Source organism: Neocloeon triangulifer, unplaced genomic scaffold (genome assembly GCF_031216515.1).
Source record: "Neocloeon triangulifer isolate White Clay Creek 2 clone unplaced genomic scaffold, ASM3121651v1 ptg000013l, whole genome shotgun sequence".
In the NCBI taxonomy this organism is placed as follows: Eukaryota; Metazoa; Arthropoda; class Insecta; order Ephemeroptera; family Baetidae; genus Neocloeon; species Neocloeon triangulifer.
Genome location: NW_026775555.1, coordinates 664611 through 684505, shown reverse-complemented (window position 1 = coordinate 684505; position 19895 = coordinate 664611). Strand labels below are relative to the sequence as shown.

The window sequence follows — 19895 nt, the reverse complement described above, 5'->3', positions numbered from 1 at the left end:
ATTAACTAAATATGTGTATATTAGCAGAGGTCAAGGGTGAGGCTCGTACTGTATTATACAGCTCTTCCAGCCTAGGAATGGTGAGAAACTTCTTCATGCTGACGCCATTTTCGAGCAGCAATTTGACAAAGTCAATTCTGTCATGCTCGAGAGCCTGCATCATGGCCTCCTCGAGTGCACCACTAGGCCACTCCTGGCCGTACACAAAGATCTCCGAGCGTGCAATGTCAACTCGGTTCCACGTCAGTGCTAAACTCAGCTGCTCAGAGGGTGAAAGGTGCTGACTTTTGAACAGAGCTGTCAGAATCGTTTGGTCCAGTTCTTGCATTTTCTCATCTGGTCTGTCCGTGATGCGGAACACGGTGATCTACAAGTAAATTTTCTTGCAAAATTAAATAAATCAGGAATTTTAATCCATTCATACTTATGTCTTAATTTTGATTAATTTTTCAATTAAAATTGTGTGTTAAAAAGAATAATGAATGAAGATGATAATTCAAACATTTCCCTTAGATTAGTTTCATAAATCTTCCTCATTTCTTTTTATTCTATATGAAGTTAATTTAAAATTTTCACGTTTTGAACACACCATTAAACGAGTCGTTGCTCAGTAAAACGCTTTAAATTCCACTTCCACGTGTCTGAATGGGGAGCGGAAAAATTTATTATGCGTCTTTCGCATGCATGTATGCGTTTACAAGAGCCACGAATGAATGCGATGTGCAAAAAGCTAATTGAAAATTCAAACGTACCAGGTTTTTCTTTCTGGTGCACTGCAGTAGTTCTGTGTAAAGCTGCTCCGCCTGCTCTATTCCCGAGTCAAAAGTGCGCTGAATCATGCTAATCAGGTAATCCTTCATGCTTTCCAGCACAGTCTGCTCCCCGGTTTCCGACGCGTATCTGGGAAATATCAATTTTGTTACACAAATCTGCACGAATAGGGACGCTTCCCTATGGAGATTGAAGTCTCCCGTCATACAAATGTTTCCACATGCATGATAATAATTAGAATCGCAGTGATTGAAATCGTGATTTTCATTCAAATAATACAGATATCAAATGAAAAAATAGCAAACCCCATAATATTTATTCTGTATATTCTTTTGCTACAAGAGAAAGGTTTTTGCACACTTTTGGCACACAAACCCCACTTTGAAAGGAAATTGCAAATAAATATAGCGGTTAATAATGTGTAATGTGATAATATGTGATAATATCGTCTTGGTCTGTACTGAAAAGTACTGTAGTATTATTTAATTTAGAATGATGACAATTGAATAAAGAGGTTTTTTCGTGGAGTGAAGAAAATGGGCAATATATTATGCCTCTTTTTTATTTATTTATTTGTCAAATTGTTACATTTCAACGAGGACAAAGCCTATTTTCTTCACACACGATAATTGTTTGTTTCCATATTTTTTAAGTGTATCCCAAAAAGTTTTAATTTAATGGATTGAAATTAATTCTCATTTTTTTTTTTTTGTGTGACTTAATATGTGAAGAATTAAAGATGATAAAAACAAATCGATTTATCAAAAAAAATTACACGAAAGCATAAACAAAAAAGGTACAAGCTAAGTCCTTCAAAAATATTTCATTCATAATTTCTCCCTTTTTTAAGAAAATTACACTAACTGCGCAAATTAATTTCAATGAAAGTTTATCACAAAATTTATATATATATATATATATATATATATATATATATATATATATATATATATATATATATATATATATATATATATATATATATATATATATATATATATATATATATATATATATATATATATATATATATATATATATATATATATATATATATATATATATATATATATATATATATATATTTGAAATATAAATATTTCAAAAGTTCACTTTACTTGACGAAACACTGAAATAAGATTTTTATTTTTTAGTAGAGTAAACTATCAAACTAAGCTAAGAAAATTAACGGTTGAAATTTTACTTGTGCGTGAATGCGAGAAGATCTGCCGCCCTTCCAGAACCATCACACACAACCACAGGAACTGGTGGGTCGTCGGTGACGTACTCGAGCACCGCTCTGATGGTGTTGGTGCCGCCCTCGATGACCAGGCAGACGACGGGGATGCTGCAGTGGGTGCCTTCGTCAGGAGGAGAAGAGGGTCTTGCTGAGAGTGCGTTTGAGGCCGATTTGCACACACATCCAGGGTGAAGGAACACACCAAAGTGCATCAAGGGTAGAGGAATGTTGAGGAGGACCAAGATGGGTTGGAATAATGGGAAGAAAAGAAAATCACTACGTTAGAAATCTACGCGCTATTGAATGAAAATAATCAAAATTAGAAATAAGAATTTGATGATTTAACTCATTTGCTGATGTTACGTGATTATGAAATACGAACGAGAATGATGAATGTTAAAAAATACGTCACACCGTCCACTTCAAAACACATTTTTTTGCCATTTTTTTGACATTGATATTTGTAAGACAAATTGAACATGTAAAAACATTTAGAGAAATTTTTAACATTGAAGTGAGAAAGACGGAAAATTTTTATTGAATAAAGACAATTTTTATGACATTTAACGTTTAACATTAAACACATAAATTTTTTTTTCATTAATATACTCCATTTTCTATTCTTTCTTTGGTTAAGCTATTTGGGAAAGAAATGACGATGAAATGTTTTTGAATAAACTTAAAGATATATTATTTATTTCCTGACCTTCAAGCAGAAAATTCTGAATTAACAAGAGTTAATTTAATAAAACAGGAAAAGAGGTAAAACAAAGAAATAAATAAGAGTATAGGGGTATACTACGTGCACACCATCCGGGAGTAAATCAGTGTGCAAAAGGACAAATTGGACGCGGGGTGTGCGATTCAGAGGAAATAACGATTGAGCGTGCAATCAACACTACATGGACACACAAAAAGCGGCTTCGAGCATGGGGATCGGAACGATGGGCAAGACAATAGAGCGTTCAAGCAGCCAATTTGCAGCGTGCCATTACACTTGTTAGTCCCAAAAGAGACGGGCAGCACTTAATTGAGGGCTAAAAACCTGCAGGAGTGTTCGCTGCTCTTAACTACTACCGCAGCCTGCAATCGATTTAATAAGACAAAAAAGTGGCGGTACTCACAGGGGTGCAGATTTTGCGCCGAGATGTATTTCTCAAGGCGGCGCCGCAGGTGGATTTCAGCGCCGTAACGACCAGCGGTGCCGTTGTCGACGAGCAGGAAGTACGCGTGCCGATTGTTTAGCACGGCAAACTTGGACCTGCAATCGAGAGTAAAAAAACGCAAGGTTAGTTTGGTTAGTTTGCGGTGGTTCGCGTCGGTCAGTGGTGCGGAGTAAAGCGGGCAATACAAACTTTTTCTGGCAAACAACAATAAAAAGTTTGAGCAAATTAGAGAGAACACATGGCGGCGGAAGGAAAGGGTTTTTGATGAGTTTCAGTGAAGTCTACAGAAAGGCCATATTTGACTTTTGTTTGGATGAGAACATTTTGCTTCACTCTGAAAAATCGCAAACTTTTTAATATGTATAACGTAGGAATAATTGTTTGAAAATTTTTTAAACCATTGCGTCGAAATCGCAAGAAAATATGAATTGGAACTATGAAGCAAAATCTTTGCAGAAGCTGGAGTGCGCTGGATTTGCAGTCAGGTGCACAGGGTGCGGCAGGATGACCTCGGAAGTTGAGTTGATGAGCTCCAATGAGCAGCGAATAGTCACGCAATGAGCGACGTGAAGCTTCTTTTCTAATTTCATCGGGACGGTTTGGGATCTATACGGAATAAATATTATCTGAATCTGCTTGGCTGGACCAAGGGCAAGTTAGAAACTGCAACAACACAATTGTGTTTTTCTATTGACAAAAGGATTTCAATCGCGCGCAAAAACGGCCACTCAAGTGAAATGATGATAATAAGCACACGCAAAATAAAAGGAAGGGCAGGGTTGAGTATGGATTAGTGTATTCCATAATTGTAATTAATCATCCGAGTATTCCTTATTGAGAATATATGCTGTATTCAATAAATTTCTGATTTTTTTTTTAATAAAGCGACAATGAATATCACATTTTAGTAGCAACTAAAAATCTGCAAAATGATTAATGAGCATACTAAATTTTCAGTTCATCAACTTTAAATTGCTTACATTGCAAAGCACGTTGCCATTCACTTGTCAATGATATTTTCAAGATTAATTTTATGCAACGTGCGTTTCTCGTCTGTCGAGCAGGTTGCCTATCCAAACAAAACCACATAAGGTAAGCTTGGGCTTATCAACGTCTCGCTTAAGACTTTAATTAAAAGCAACCTTTGAACTTTCCGAAGCGAGTAAACTTTCAAGAAAAATATTCATGCCTCGAATGAAAATTCAAAAGACTCCTTTCCGTTTCAGGTACACACGCAGTCTCTCAGCGATTGATCTGCTCTGACTGAGTCGAATATCCGTTTGTTTGCCGGCTGGGTTGCTAAAATAAATCCAACTCGAGCAAGAAAAGCATTTGGCATGCGTGAGGGAAAACGTGCCCAAGACCGTTGGGCTGTTCTACGTGCATTTCCCTATATTTATGTTGGCATAATTTAGCACGGGCGAACTGTTGCAGCAGCAGCAGCTTTAATTATTCATAAAATTGCCACCAACTTTTACGAGTCCTTCCTAAAAGCGACTAAGCTCTCGCGGTTCGTTTCCCCGGCTGTCTGACATAATTACGTTTAATTGGCTGAAATTAGAAAGGACGTTTTGACTTGTGGCGCATGACTTTCAGAAAAGGGGTCGTTTCCATTGAAGTTAAGGTGAATTTCGCAAACATTTAGGCACCACTCTGACTGACTTCAGATCCTAACAAATTGGAAGGGAAAATTATCTGAAATTTTTAATACGGAAAGTGGATTTGAATTTATATTTCACCTGGTTTTAAAAATTATTATATTGAAGATTGGTGATTTAGAAAATAAATATTTTACTGGCCAAGATGTTCAATTTTCTAATAATTAAGACCTTTAATTTTCTTTTTAAAGTAAAAAGGAAAGAGTTGATAACGGCGTGCAAATAAGAAAAATGAGCTCAAGAGTCAAACAGACAAAAAAAGCCCTGCAGACAAAAACTATTCTTGCTTTCCTCGCGACGCAATGGAAGACATGGAAGAAGTAAAAAATAAATGGTGCTCACCTCGGGGAAGAGATGGAATGGTAGGGGACGTCCCTGTTCTTGCCGACCAGCTCGCTGTTGTTCTCGACGATGCCCCACGGCGCAATGCCAATGCTGACCACCCGGCCGCTGCGCTGAGACCTTTCCATCAGCAGGGCGTCGCCCACCTGGCGAGTTACTCCTGAAAACGAACGAGAGATTGTTTTTCAGCAAAAATTTGATTTGGAAATTGTTTCATCCAGTGGTTTTGAGAAAAATTTGTTTATAATATTCAGTTGCAAATGGCAATCATATTTTACTTGTCAAAAAAAAAAAATAAAAAATTTATCTTTATTTGGGTTAGTAAGCATTCAAATTTTCAGAAACACACCGTCTAAGTAAGTTTTCCCAATATTATTACTAGTAATGATTTGTAGCTAAGGTGGTAAGTTTATTTATTTTATTTTCTTAGGGTCAGGCCAAGAGAAAGTCTTCGTGGCCTGTGCCCTTTATTAGTTGTGCAGAAGGCGCCACCCAATTTATTTTATTATTTTTTTTTTTTTGGTTCAATTAAAATGCATCAGAGCAGCCAAATCGCAAGAAAAGCACTCAGACTTCGTCTCGCGAATTTCGTCAACATCACAGGGTGTGAAGCCATTAGGCGCTGCGAACATCTCAGTCAGCATCATTTTGGAGTGCATCGTTTTACGTATGCAGAAATGAGACCACCGGGGGCCAAACGAGTTAATGTTTGGTACGGGCCAGGAAACAACAATGAAACGCGTTGGGGTTTGCCCCGCGTTTGTTCCGGAACGTTTCCACTTTGCTCGCCTCGCGCGAAACGAGCAGCAACAGTTTAAAATTTTCCTCCAGGGGGTGCGTCAAAAGGGGCTGTTGAGCCTCAAGTCAGCCGCAGTGCAAAGAGTGCGAAGGTACGCGTCGGCTGACGAATCTCGGAGGCAGCATTTGCTTGTTTTTGAGACAACCCTTACCTGGAGAATACTTTCCTTGACGAGGGAAGTAAGCAAATAAAGATTAATTGCGCGGCGGAAATGCAGAGTCGCAAAAATGTTAAAATTTAAGCTTGAATAAAACAGGTAATCAACTGTATGAAAAAGGAAAAATGTTTTTAAAAATTAAATGTCTTTAGAATTATTAATTTATTATGAAATAAACATAATTTGCAATTTATATGCATGAGAAGTATAATACATGTCTAATGACTTGACCTAATTGCTCCTTGAACAGTATAATTTTTTTTTTTACAAATTAAGACTGTGAACCTCATTTTAAAAGCTGTGATTCCTCCAATTGATACGAAAAAAAATGCTGATTATTTTCCAAATTAATGTGAGAAATAATTGCAATTTAATGAAGAATCGTGAAAGAGTCTATTAGGATGTGTGCGTAAAATTTAAGTTGGAAAAACAACAATGGAAAATTACGCGATGATAAACTTTCTGTATCTAGAAAGTGACCTAATTATAAACCTCCATTTGTTACATTTAGTGCGGAGAAGGCTTTGCAATGCTTGTTATTAATTTCACCGCAGCCAGTCAAGAGTAAAATATTAAAGGCGCGCACCGAGTCGCCGTTATTTGTCCTAAAATCATTTGTCCTAAAACTGAATTCGTCATTCGTCCTAAAGTCAAAGGTCCTAAAAAAATTGTCCTATATTTTTCATTTCATTTGTCCTAAATTTCAAGTGTCCTAAAAATAAGTGTCCTAAAAATTTGAAAATCTTAAAAGGGTTTATTGCTGGAAAAATGCAATCTATGCTCGGCTAAGAAAGGCAATGGAGAGATAAATTGGATTGTTCGTTAACAGGAAGAAAATGCCAATAAATTTCTGATTCATAAAAATGAAAAAAAAATATTAGAATCAATAAAACTTGAATAAAATTAAAATCCTTTGGATTTAAAATTATTGTTTCTATTCGACCCGTTCTTAGCATTCTCACACACCGCGCCCAAAGTTGATGATAGAGATCTGAGAGTTTCACAACTTAATCTCCATTACTTGAAGGGAACATCCCTAAATTTTTATCAAAATTTTTTCAAAATGGCGGATTTTACGGGACATTTTGAAAAAATCACTTGACTTCGGCAAGAGACCGACCCAATAGCCTAATAAGCTCACGGGTGCCATAAGCAAAAAAAAAAAAAAAAAAAAAAAAACATTTTGAAAAAATCAAAAACTTCAATTATCTCGGCTCTTGTTGGTCGGAGAACAAAAATCCGGGTATGGTTGAACTCGTCTCATTAAATTCTACAACTTTGCTGTCGATCAAAAAATCATAGGTCAAAGGTCAAGGTCACTTCCGATGACCTTGTGTCATTCAAACTGGAATTTGAGCATCAAATGCAAACATTTTTGAAATTCTGAGATAGCCATTCGATTCCTCGTAAAATTTTACATAAAATATGTGAAAATGGCGAAGTGGTTTTTTCTCTTTAAATTTATATTAAAATAAAAAGATTAAAAAACGTGGTTTTTTGGTGCTCGGATCAGCGATTTTTAAGAAAAACGTAAATAACTCGTTTTCTGTGCGTCTGAGGCAAAAAATGATAATAATCAAAATTGATCCCCATTAAAAGTTCTATCTAAATATGTAAAGGTCATTGACCTTTTTAAAACTTGGGTCAAAGGTCACCTTGACCCTTGACCTTTAGTGAAAATACCCTAATGTGTGATACATGGTTGGAAAGGCTTGTCACTAGGATAACAATGGTCACCATATTTTTGTCTCTGGCTTCATTTTCCACCTAGTTATGATGGTTTAATTATGAAAAAAGCGCATTTTCTTTCATTATAAATTAAATAATCAGCTTAATGTGGAAAATGAAGCCAGAGACAAAAATATGGTGACCATTGTTATCCTAGTGATAAGACCTTTCCAACCATGTATCACACATTAGGGTATTTTCACTAAAGGTCAAGGGTCAAGGTGACCTTTGACCCAAGTTTTAAAAAGGTCAATGGCCTTTACATATTTAGATAGAACTTTTAATGGGGATCAATTTTGATTATTATCATTTTTTGCCTCAGACGCACAGAAAACGAGTTATTTACGTTTTTCTTAAAAATCGCTGATCCGAGCACCAAAAAACCACGTTTTTTAATCTTTTTATTTTAATATAAATTTAAAGAGAAAAAACCACTTCGCCATTTTCACATATTTTATGTAAAATTTCACGAGGAATCGAATGGCTATCTCAGAATTTCAAAAATGTTTGCATTTGATGCTCAAATTCCAGTTTGAATGACACAAGGTCATCGGAAGTGACCTTGACCTTTGACCTATGATTTTTTGATCAACAGCAAAGTTGTAGAATTTAATGAGACGAGTTCAACCATACCCGAATTTTTGTTCTCCGACCAACAAGAGCCGAGATAATTGAAGTGTTTGATTTTTTCAAAATGTCCCGTAAAATCCGCCATTTTGAAAAAATTTTGATAAAAATTTAGGGATGTTCCCTTCAAGTAATGGAGATTAAGTTGTGAAACTCTCAGATCTCTATCATCAACTTAGGGCGCGGTGTGTGAGAATGCTAAGAACGGGTCATATAACGATTGAAATATAGTCCAAATAAAATGTGATCTTAATTTTTATTTTTCAATATTAAAAAACTTTCATTTTCTACTAAAAATTTTTTTTTGCTGAATATGAGAAATATTTTAAAAGTTGATTACTTTCAACTTTCAACGCTCTTTATTTATCTGGCTACATTGAAATCTTATATTAAAAGGAATTCCGAAAATAATGTGTGGTCGTGTTCACTGACAATAAGTCACGTGCAGCGCCAATAGTTCCAGGTGCCATCTTACAAGATTTAGGACAAATTAATTTTCGGACAAATGCATTTAGGAGAAATGAAAAACAATTTTAGGACAAAAATTTTAGGATGAAAATTTTTAGGACAAATGAGTTTTTGAACATTTAGGACAACTGAAATTATGAGCAATGCGGGTCTCCCCGCGCACCGCAAAGGCAATATATCCTCGAGGTGTTTCCTTTGTTGCAAAACCAGCTCCTTTGAAAATTCACACGCAAAACTACTGCCATTTATTGCAAATGAGAGAAGGAATATAGTCAAATTTGCGAGATAAATTCTACTTTTCAATCGCGAGAGACGGATCGATCTGCGTGCCGAAATATAAAATGAGCAGCGAAGGAAATAATCGCCTTAACAAAAGGGTCGTGCGTGTCTTGCGATTGAATATTGCACTCCTATCTATTAAGGCGCTCGGGCGGCTGGAAATAATTCGCTCAACAAACTGAAGGAGAGACTCGCAGACGTGCGTTCTCGCAATTGATTTTGCCCCAATAAATTGCGAAGAGTCTTGAGAGGTTGAGCCATTTGCAGAATTCATTGAGCCTAATAAATTTGCCAATTTTCGAAAAAATTTTGCATCACGGTCTCTAAGAAATTTATAAACTAGGGAAAGGTTTTTGTAGACGTTACATTCGTCGTTAATCAAAAATTAAAAAGGGTCGAAAATAATTATCCTCTTATCTGGTTGAGCATGTTTGAGAGTGTTTTCTTTGACGAAAATAAATTTCACAGGAGAATTTATCAGCAGAATTACTCTATTTAATTTCACGGCAAAACGTTTCACTCATTTTTGCGTTGCTGGCCAATCTATTAAAGTCGTATTTGCGCGCTCGCTGGCAAAACAGAAGAATGGAAGCGGCAAACTTTGTAATCTTCGCACCATTCGTTCAACTTGCTTGAGCGCCTTTTGCAATTGGCCCATTTCCATTCCAGCCAGACGCGATTCGCACACTTTGCTGCTCATTGCGAAATAAAACCCTTTAAAAGAGCTTTCACGAGGGAAAATTTATTCCCAACTCAAACAAAACGCCTGTGAAAATCTCTTCAATGCAACCGCTTGCGTTTACGTAAAGTACTTGAACAGTGAATAGGATTTTTATATAGATAAAAAAGAATAAAACTTCACTTTTAATGCGAATTTTGCTTACTCGTTGGTCGTAAAATTCAAGAAAACGACAAGCTCCTCGTCTTTACGCCAAACGGTGGCCAAGATATTTCCAGGAAGCTTTTGCCGGCCAAAATAATTCTCTCAAAGAGCTGCAGGCTAGATATTCTCATGAATATCAATGTGAAAGAAAAATCTTGAATTTTCACTTAAACGTTTTCCTTGCTCAGAGCTTGATGATATTTCCTTAGGCAATTTAGGTGCGCACTAAAATTGTAGTTTTATCCATTTATCATAAATTTTGCATTTTTCACGATCACGAGTTTATTTGAATTGAATCCTCATTTATTCGAAAGAAGTCTTGTTGTGAAAATATTTGGCAAAGTTGAGAAAATGCGGATATATTTCAGATTGTTTTTATGTGTTTCTACATTGTGTAACTCATTTTAAATTAAATTTAAATTTATTTTATTTTAAAATACTAGCCGAGAAGAATAATAATCAAGTGGTCTAATATATTCTATAAAATAAGCTAGAAACTATGCGTTATTAACGTTGACCATTAAAATGACATGATTGTTCAAAATCTGCTTTGATGATAGAGGTTTTTTTTAAATACAGAGCAAGCAGATTTGTATTAAATTCACAATTTTGCTGAATTTGTTAGTGCGATTCTTTCTGTTCTCACACCCCATGCCCAAATTTGAAGTTAGCCGATTGAGATTTTCACAGCATAACAACCATGACTTAAAAGCAACACCCCTAAATTTTTTTGAAAAAATTTCCAAAATTGCGGGTTTTATGGGACATTTTGAAAAAATTAAAAAACCTAATTTTCTCGCGTTCTATTGATCGTAGAACAAAAATCCGGGTATGGTTGAATTTGTCTTGACGATTTCTACAAGTTTGCTGTTGAGTAAAAAGTTGTAGGTCAAAGTTCAAGGTCAATTTTCATGACCTCAAATTTTCAAATTCAAATTTGAAAATGGGCCGCACGTTTTAAAAAAATTTTGAGATTGCCATTCGATTCCTCATGAAATTTTACATAAAATATGTCAAAACTGGAGTGACGTTTTTCTTTGTTAAATTTAAAAATAAAAAAGAATATTAAAAAACGTGGTTTTTAGTGCCTCCGCAGGCAGGGTCAACATTATGATCGCTTTTAACGTCGTCCCTGATCATTTTAGGTAAAAAGTGATAATCACAAAAGTTAATGCCCACGTCAAGCCAAATCGAATGGTGTATATATTGATGGCATTTGGTGACCTTCAGGTCAAAGGTCACCGAAGTCGGTGACCTGAGGTCACCTGATCTGGATGTGTGATATGTACTTAAAAAGGTCTCGTTGAGAGGATAATTTTGGTCACCAATTTTTGGTCTGTACCTCAACCACAAACCGATTAATTGTGTTTTTCATTAATTCAATGCACAATTTTCAACACAATTAATTTTAAAATTATAATTAATCGGCTATTATTAATTAACTAATGAATCATACCTGTGTTGGTTCCGCCAGTGAAAATCCACGCTCCAGTTGTTTTGGCCGCCTTGAGCAGCCCCTTGCGCAACACCTTCTTCAACTTGGCCTGCAGCTCAAAGTTGGCCTTACCACCCTGGATGGTGAGCAGCAGCTTGGGCAGCTCGAGGCCCCACTCCCTGGTGAACAGCTGAAGAATGAGGTCTGGTCTTGTGTCATACGCCAGCCGAACGTACTGAAAAAGATTGCAAGTGTTTTATTTACAACTCGTGCCTCCCACGTCTGCAAATCGTAAAAATTATATATCCCCAGAATGCTTTGAGATAAGTAAGGGAGTCCACAGGTGGTTCTGTGATTCATCTCGACAAAGCAGCAAGTGAGAGTCTGGCAGAGCAGCGCGAGTTACTCTATTTCAATTTGCATATGATGCGTCTGGAATGTTTGCGTGTTTGATGCTAGTTTGAAGTATGCTAGTTCAGCCTAAACCTGATGCTAGTTCTGCAAGTTGAGAGGCCATAGACTACTCTTAACTGTAGGCTTTATTGTTTATTGTAAGCGATTGTAAGGTAAATTTTGTTAACCAGTAAATTCATTCAGAGGCACAAATATACTCATTAATTGGATTAGTAAATAAAATGGGAAAATATTTGAAAAATATTCAATCCTGCTCTATTAATTTGATTCTATTTTAGCCATCAATATCCATGATTATCTATTGTGCAGTTTTGACAATTTCTCGAGCCCTACAAAGCCTACCGTAAATTTTTCTTTTTTTAATAGTGTGGGTTTATCGCGGCGGCTGAGTCTCTTTTGATATCGGGCGTTTTTGCAGAAATCTGCTAGTTGTCATCTTTTTTTCCAATTTAGAATTTTTTTGTATTGACCGAGAAGAATAAATAATAATAATAATAAAATATTCTTGTCTTAACGGAACAATAATAAAATTGAATTAAATATTTATTTAGATTTTTTTTTTTACTTTTTTTGACTAGGCAAAGCAAACAGAGAAATTACACAGGTATAACCAGTTAATTACTGTAACACATTCCTAGGTCTAGTTTGGCAACAAGTTTAAAAAGAATGCGCCAATATCCAATTAGTTCTTTTAAATATAATGGAACTTACTATAAAATGAATACAAACCGAGTCGCACAACTTTTTATTAAGTTGCGAAAAGGCATTCCATGATTAAAGGAGAAGCTGGAGTGAAAACATATCACAAAAGAAAACTTTTGCTTTGCGTCGCGATAAATAAATGTAGATGATCATTTCTGCTGCCGGCGACGACAGGAAAAAAGGAGCTGGAGGGACGCATAGGGCTAAGTTTTAATTGGAATTCCAAACACAAGGCGAAGAGAGGAATACTTCAAAGTGAGCGCTGCTGAGGTATATGGATTTTCAATTTTTCACTCGCCAAACTAGCTTTCCCGAGGGAGGTGACGCGTTTCAGGGAAATGAAAGTGGCTGGTGGAAAAGGTGACTGCGGTGGAAATACGAGAGGTTAAAATATTCATTTTTAATGCGCGGACGACGCGAAATGAGAGAAAATGAAAGAGCGTCGACCGAAAGTGTTCGAATGAGATTTTAAATGGAACGCACGCATGTTTGTTTTGTGCAAACAAAAACTAATAACAAAACCTTGATAAAACTTTTGTTTTTAGAAAAGTTCTTTCCCCAAAATTTTTTATAGATATTCATGTAAAAAACATAAATGAGCAAGTTCAAAAATTTTTGATAAAATTTAATAAGCAAAAAAAAAAAACTAAGCTTTCATACTATCCTTTTTTTGTCAATATAAATTTCACTTTTTTCAGTACGTCTTCATCACAATTACAACACACAATTACATAAAGTGTTGTAATTGTGATGAAGAGTTACTGAAAAAAATTGAAATTATATGTGATGGAAAAACAGTTATATGACATGAGCGAACTCTTCGCTCCAAGAAATTGATACTATTCCCTTATTGACATGTTTTGCAAAAGCTGGATACTTTGTGCACGTTAGCTTACATCAAAATAGACTTGAATTTGAAATTTGAATTAATAAAATTAAAAATTTTTGCAACATTTTTATTAATTATTCACATGGATAGAAATTCTTACTTGGAATGTATTTAAAAAAACTTTGCAAAAAAAATTTTTAAAGCGTTCATTCAAGCTTTTTTGCTCATTAACAAACGATCAAAGTTTGGGGAAATGTTTTTGCTATTTTAATTACCTGTGCTTTGCTGGGGTGCGGTCCTCCCTGGAACTCGATGGTGCCATACGCGTCACATGGCTTGGCTTGCGTGTGCCTGGTGGGCAACCACACGAGCTCTTCGCCAGGTTTCGGTGGCGGAGTTGTTTTGCTCTTGTCACTGGGCTCGGGCGCCTTGTTGCTCGTAAGGTGAGACGTGAGAGACAAGCCGCAGCAGCACCTGCCAACATTAATTATTCACCCACGTTAGTGCGACGCTTCTTATACAACACTTTTTTATCTCTGTGGAGGGGATTAAACTCTGCGTTTCTCATTTCACGGCCCAGGAAATTCATTAATCATAAACTGCATGAAAGAAAATGAAATTTGGGGATGATAAAATTTTTTAGTGGGAAACGTTCTCGTTCTTACATTTATTGTCAATATCGAATCTCATTTTTAATTGAATAAATCATCATTTCTACTAAATTGTGCCTTTGGATAAATATATATTCTGACAAATAAAATTGCTGTTCAAACAAATGAAGCCGACTAATCTGTGTTTATATGACTGTTTGCGAGCAAACTCCTGAGTTTATGATCCCAAATTTGTTACTGCTCTGCCTTTGACAATGTCAAGGATCTTGTGAAGGACGTGAAAAATTTTGTCCTAGAGCACCAATTCCATGACCTAAACAAATTTTTTACCGTTTAAATGAATCTTAACTTGACCACCGCCGAGAAAGCCCATGAATTATGGCTGCAGCCCGCAGATGAAACATGTAGAGCAGGATTGTTTTTCTTAAACAATAAAATCATAAATCCCCTCGAGAAAAAGCCGACTTTAAATTCAAATCACCACGAATCTGATGTTATTTTAAAAAGTGTTAATTTGCAAACGACAAAAAAAAATGCTACAAACAAAATAAAGAAAATTTTGAATTGAATTGAAATTGAGATTATTATTTTTATTTATTCTCCTCGGTCGATTTTTTGACAAGCGAAACAAATGTGAAGTTATCTGATCAAATTCAATTCAGTGCCCAGAAATCAACGTCAGAGCATTAACGAATTCATTAGAAAGTTTTTGCAGCAGGTGTGCGCCCTTGCCCGCTCAGCGCAGGTCACGCTGCTGCGGCTGGGCATGGAGTTCAATATTCATTAGCCTGTTCTGTTATTCTGAAAGCAGCCGTAATTACGGATTCAATTGTATATATCCGAGTGGGTTTTAATTAAAACCGTTCCACCCTCCGGCTGCTGCAGAGGGGCCTCATTAAAAAGTTGAAGGGGGGCATTTGCTAATTTGGAGCCAAAGCAGATGCCCGATTTTCAGACAGGCTGGTGTTAAACGGATTAAATGCGCCGCGGGTGGCCGACTCTGGATGATGATGTTGCGCGAATAAATATTTGCAAACTTTCTGCAGAAACACGCGTTCGCTAGGTCTGGCGGGCAAAAGATTAGCACCACCGAGAGAGAACGCAGCTGTTCAGAACAATAAAGAAGTGCCTGGCTAAACAAACCAGCAGCTCATGACTGTGTGCATTTTTAGATTAACCTACTGCGCGTGAATAATCTTGTCGGACACTTTTTGAAATTGAAAAAATATGTTTAGCACTTTATGCGTACAAAATTTTTAGCAAGATCTAAGTTACTTTCAAGGCGATTGACTAAAACGGCCTGTTTGTTTGATTTAAATAATGAAAATAACAATTACTTCACTAATAAACTTATGGAACTTTACTTTAAAACTGAAGACCATGTATGGTTGAAAATAAAAAGTGATTTTAATTCATGATACCTAGAGCCAAAAAAAATTTTCTCTTTTATTTCAGCATTAATTCAGGCAGAGAAAATTATTAAAATAAAAATGACAGATTTTGAAAAGCTAAAAAAACTTCAAAATATCCTAACCTGGCCAAACGCTTGATTCTTGATTATGTAACACACTCGTACTAATAAAAGAATATCTTTTCTCCTTCTTTGCTACTCAACACCAGAGACATAAAAACGCACTCGCACATATTCGGCAGCACAAAGAGAGAAAAGTAAAAAGCACTCGATCAATCATTTTTCGCAAGACTGCTGACGGTTTGCCGCCATTGTCGCGCGCTGCCGAGTTCCAAGTTATTATAACTCTGAAAGCACGCGGATCAGAGAGCGGCAGGATTGTTGCGAAAACAATTTTACGCGAGTTTGCCTCCATCAAACAGAGAGAAGAGGACAAATCGATAACCCAATCCCGTTGCAAAGTGACTCTGTCGGTGAACTCCGTCTCATCTGCACCTCAGAGGACAAACGTGTATTATATTTAATTGAACTGAATATTTGCAAATACTGCTTCTTTTTCAATGCAGAACCCTCTAACTTGTATTTCTCGTCTGTATAATCAATTGCCAGTGGAGTATCATGCGAGTTCAGCCAAAGTACAGTAGATTTGTCTCTTTGCTTCAAAAAAATAGCTGGCGCATTTACTGCCGCGGCCGAGTCTGTTTTGACATTTTAGCATAGAAATCTGCTAGTTTTCTTCTCATTTTCAAATTCAAAATTTTTTGTTATCCACACCAAGAAAAATTAATAAATAATAAATTTTATTCAGAACAGGAATCTATTGATAATCTGACAAACTTGTAAAATTCATAATACGTTTGTATTTCTTTAACTTCTATTTCAATTTTCCTCAAATCAATTGTAAATTGGTGAAATTACGTCCGAGTGCACGCCATAAAACAATAAAAGATTTGCATTAATGATAATACATAATTATTTTACGAGTTAATAGGAGTGTTTTCTTAAAAAGAGAGTTTATCAACCGCAAATTTTAATGAATAAAAAGACTCCTTTTGAAATTCAATTCAATTCGTTAATTCTCTCACAAAAGGTCAGACAGGTTATTAAGAAACTGAAAAGAAAATGTAAATTGAAATTTATGAATATGTGGAATCAAGACTTGCGATCAAATTAGCTACTTGAGAACAAAATGCCAAGGGGATTAAGGGATTAACGCTTGACACAATGCAAAAGTGAGCATTGAAGCTCATTTCCAGCAATCGGGCGTGCACAAGAAAAGTGCATTTTGCAAAACGGAGCTGCGCATGTAATGTGATTATCCAGTAGCTTAGGTTGAGCGAGCCGCCGCCGTTCATAAATGCAAGAATTCCAATTTCCAATTCCTCCGCCCAGTGCATCACTCGCGGGCAGGGTGTTCAGCACACGGGGCCGGCGGGCTAAATTGATTTTCCAATAAGCGGCGTGGAGGGTGTTTTCCAGTCAGTCAGCCAGTGGGGCGGCGGATGACAAAGTCGACTGTTTTATTGCTTTGCAGATGCTGACGCTTAATAAATCATCTCGTTTCTGCCACTGCGAGCACAGCGCTGGCAGCTTGAGATGTGTTTGTTTTCCGCGTGCGTGGAAAAAATGGTAAATGATGATCTTATTGTTGTTGTACGCCTGCATTATGACTTGAATGCGATTGCTTGTGCCACGCGTTGATCGATTGCCTCCCTCGTTGTCCCCCGGAATGAGGTTTTTTCAAATTGAACGAAATTAAAAAAATAATTAAATCAAAAAATTTAACTGAATTTGATAAAAAAAGTGATTTATTTTCAATTAAATTCAATAATTGTGATGAAATTTATAATGAAATTGGTACTCTAAGAGCCAATTACGGTATTGCATTTTTTGAAAGTTGCGTTGTTATTTAAAAGCCCTATTTAATGAGTTAAATAATACAAAATTATCCAATTTTTATTACCAAATTGTGTATTTTTTTCTCATGAATACATACTTGAGCGGTGGAATTTTAAAAGAAAACGTGATTTTGCCGTATATCATTTTTTTTTATATAATAAAAAAAATACCTAAATTTCATTAAAGATATGAAATATTATATTAAATAATTTCCCCAAGAATTGTATATTTTTTACTAACAATAAGAATTTTTTTTTTAAGTTCAATTGACATGTGAATAAATTGAAGTAAATTTAACCTAATTCTCATCACTCACTTTTTCGGACAGAAATTTTGTCAAAAGTTTCCTCAATACGATGACATAGACGGATTAGTTTTACCGCGTGCAAAAGTTTGAAGCTTTTAAGCTACAGGAAGCGTTTTTTAAATCAGCCGAGGAAAACTAAACGCTCTATTTCGAGCTCGCTCGGCTTTGCCCAGCTGGAACATAATTTTTGTCACAGCCGCGGCGGCAATTCATTTTTTCCAGGCCATTTACCACCGACGGCTCGCAAATCCCCGAGGACGGTGCGGAAATAACCCCACGGCACTGTGGCAGGTATCTCGTTTTTTGCGCACATAGCACTCTCACAGACATATACATGCATTACTGAGAGAGATTCTTATTGCCTATGCTGGCTCGCCCAGGTGCATGCATAAATGTATGTGCGCGAGTAAATGCGTGAAAGAACTCTTTTTCCGCATCACCCCCACACACCACCTGAGAGATGGATACTGAGGGTGTGAGAGAATCGCGCGCCGTCTCGAGTACATAAACATCAGCAGGTGCGGACAGAAAGTGTATGCAAATGTGGTGCTCTCTGTTTGTACACCTTCCTCGACAAACACACACGCTGCTTGCTTTTGCTCTGGCAGCTTTGAATTTTTACATCGATTACCAACAGCACCTTGACGCTCGAGATGCTGCTCGGAGATGCTTCGAAACGATGAAATTTGAGCCGTTCCCTTACAAGCGAAGAATAATCTCAAGATGAGGTGGTTTTATTTTTTCTCTCTTAACAAATAACCATGTTTATATAATTATATAAGAAAATATTGTATCAAGCTTGATTTAAAAAATAAAAAGGAAAAATAACCCCAAAGACCGGTTTCAATTTTAATCTTGAGGAAATAATAGTCTGATGACTAAAAATCTTATTATCATTATTATTGGCATTTACTTAATCAAATCAAACTATAATGATCATAATTATATCGAGTGAAATTAATAAAACGCCAGCCCAAATTAAGCCGTAAAATAAATTTCAAGTTGAAAGCTGACACTCGAAGTGAATTTCATGAAAAATTGAAGCCGAAATTTAAAGTAGCAGCAGTCTCCTGGGATCAGTTTTTTGCAATGTGGAAGTGTAGTTTCAATTTTCCATATATTTCAAGCTCCATTTAATAAATATAAATTGAAAGTGGCAGCCGAGGCTCTTTTGATTTCAGGCGTTTTAGCAGCAATCTACTAGTTGCAATCTCTTTTCTTTTACCAATTTTCGCAACGACCGAGAAGAATAAATTTAATAATAAGTGGATCACTGTGTAAAAAATTATACAGTGTAGAAGCCTGTTGACACAAGTAAAAAATTTAGATCATTTAACGTAAGAATTGTATGCATTCATGGAAATGAAGATTCGGGCTTTTCCTCGTTGCAAAACATTGTTTTTATTAAAAAAACAAACGGCTCTACCAGTTTCGGTCACGGTCTGCGACCCTATTTCATGAGCAAACGCGCTGCTCGCTGACTAATACAAGAATATGCATTCATATTCCTCTAATCGCCATTTTTATCATAACGAAAATCTCTCATTACTCAAAATTCCAGCTAAAAAAACTCTCAACATAATTAAATTTATTATTTTCATTTAGATATTTGGTATTTGGATACTCTAGTTCTTAAGCAAACGGTTCGGGTTAATTAATTTGACACTCTTGAAGAATTGCTTAGATCAACCAATTAAGATTAAGTAGCTAAAACTCGCCACATGCACGTAAAATAAATTCTTACAACACGCCGCCAACCGTAATCGTAAAATCTTGAGTGCGAGCAACGAACTCATAACATGAATGTTCGCCGTGGTAACATAAAAAAACACGAGGGTAATGGCGTGGGAGGCAAAGTGCTCTCGGTGCTCGTTGTTACTAGGCTAATTGATATAATCGGCGAGCCAATGCAAAAAACGAGGACGACGATTTCTAAGCCAGTGGGGCGAAGAGTAATCAAGTGGGAGAGCAGCAGCGTGCAGGGCGGGTAGTTAAATTTCGCATCGGGCTGATTGAAATTGGAGGCGGAGGTGCGGAGCGAGATAGAGAGAGGGCTTTTTGAAAGGAGGAAAAATGCTGCGTCTCTGCGAAATTGCTCTCCAGCATTATTAACGCAGTTATTGCTCCATGACGAATTTGCTTTGTCGCCCTCTCGCCCCCAATATTGAG

General features: G+C 36.3%; 1 protein-coding gene across 6 annotated transcripts in view; it reads right to left on the bottom strand.

Annotated features, from left to right (window-relative positions):
* LOC132198575 (transient receptor potential cation channel trpm) overlaps positions 1-19895 on the bottom strand; it is a 92186-nt gene that overhangs the window by 7279 nt on the left and 65012 nt on the right. For 5 of the 6 annotated variants that reach the window (XM_059622681.1, XM_059622680.1, XM_059622685.1 and 2 more), the window contains 7 exons: positions 13774-13972; positions 11575-11788; positions 5178-5337; positions 3136-3272; positions 1976-2159; positions 753-900; positions 50-367 (listed from right to left, as the gene is read on the bottom strand). In XM_059622681.1, coding sequence (XP_059478664.1) covers positions 50-367; positions 753-900; positions 1976-2159; positions 3136-3272; positions 5178-5337; positions 11575-11788; positions 13774-13972 — 1360 coding nt within the window. The remainder of the gene's footprint in view (positions 1-49; positions 368-752; positions 901-1975; positions 2160-3135; positions 3273-5177; positions 5338-11574; positions 11789-13773; positions 13973-19895) is intronic. The other variant, XM_059622683.1, reaches the window with a different exon arrangement.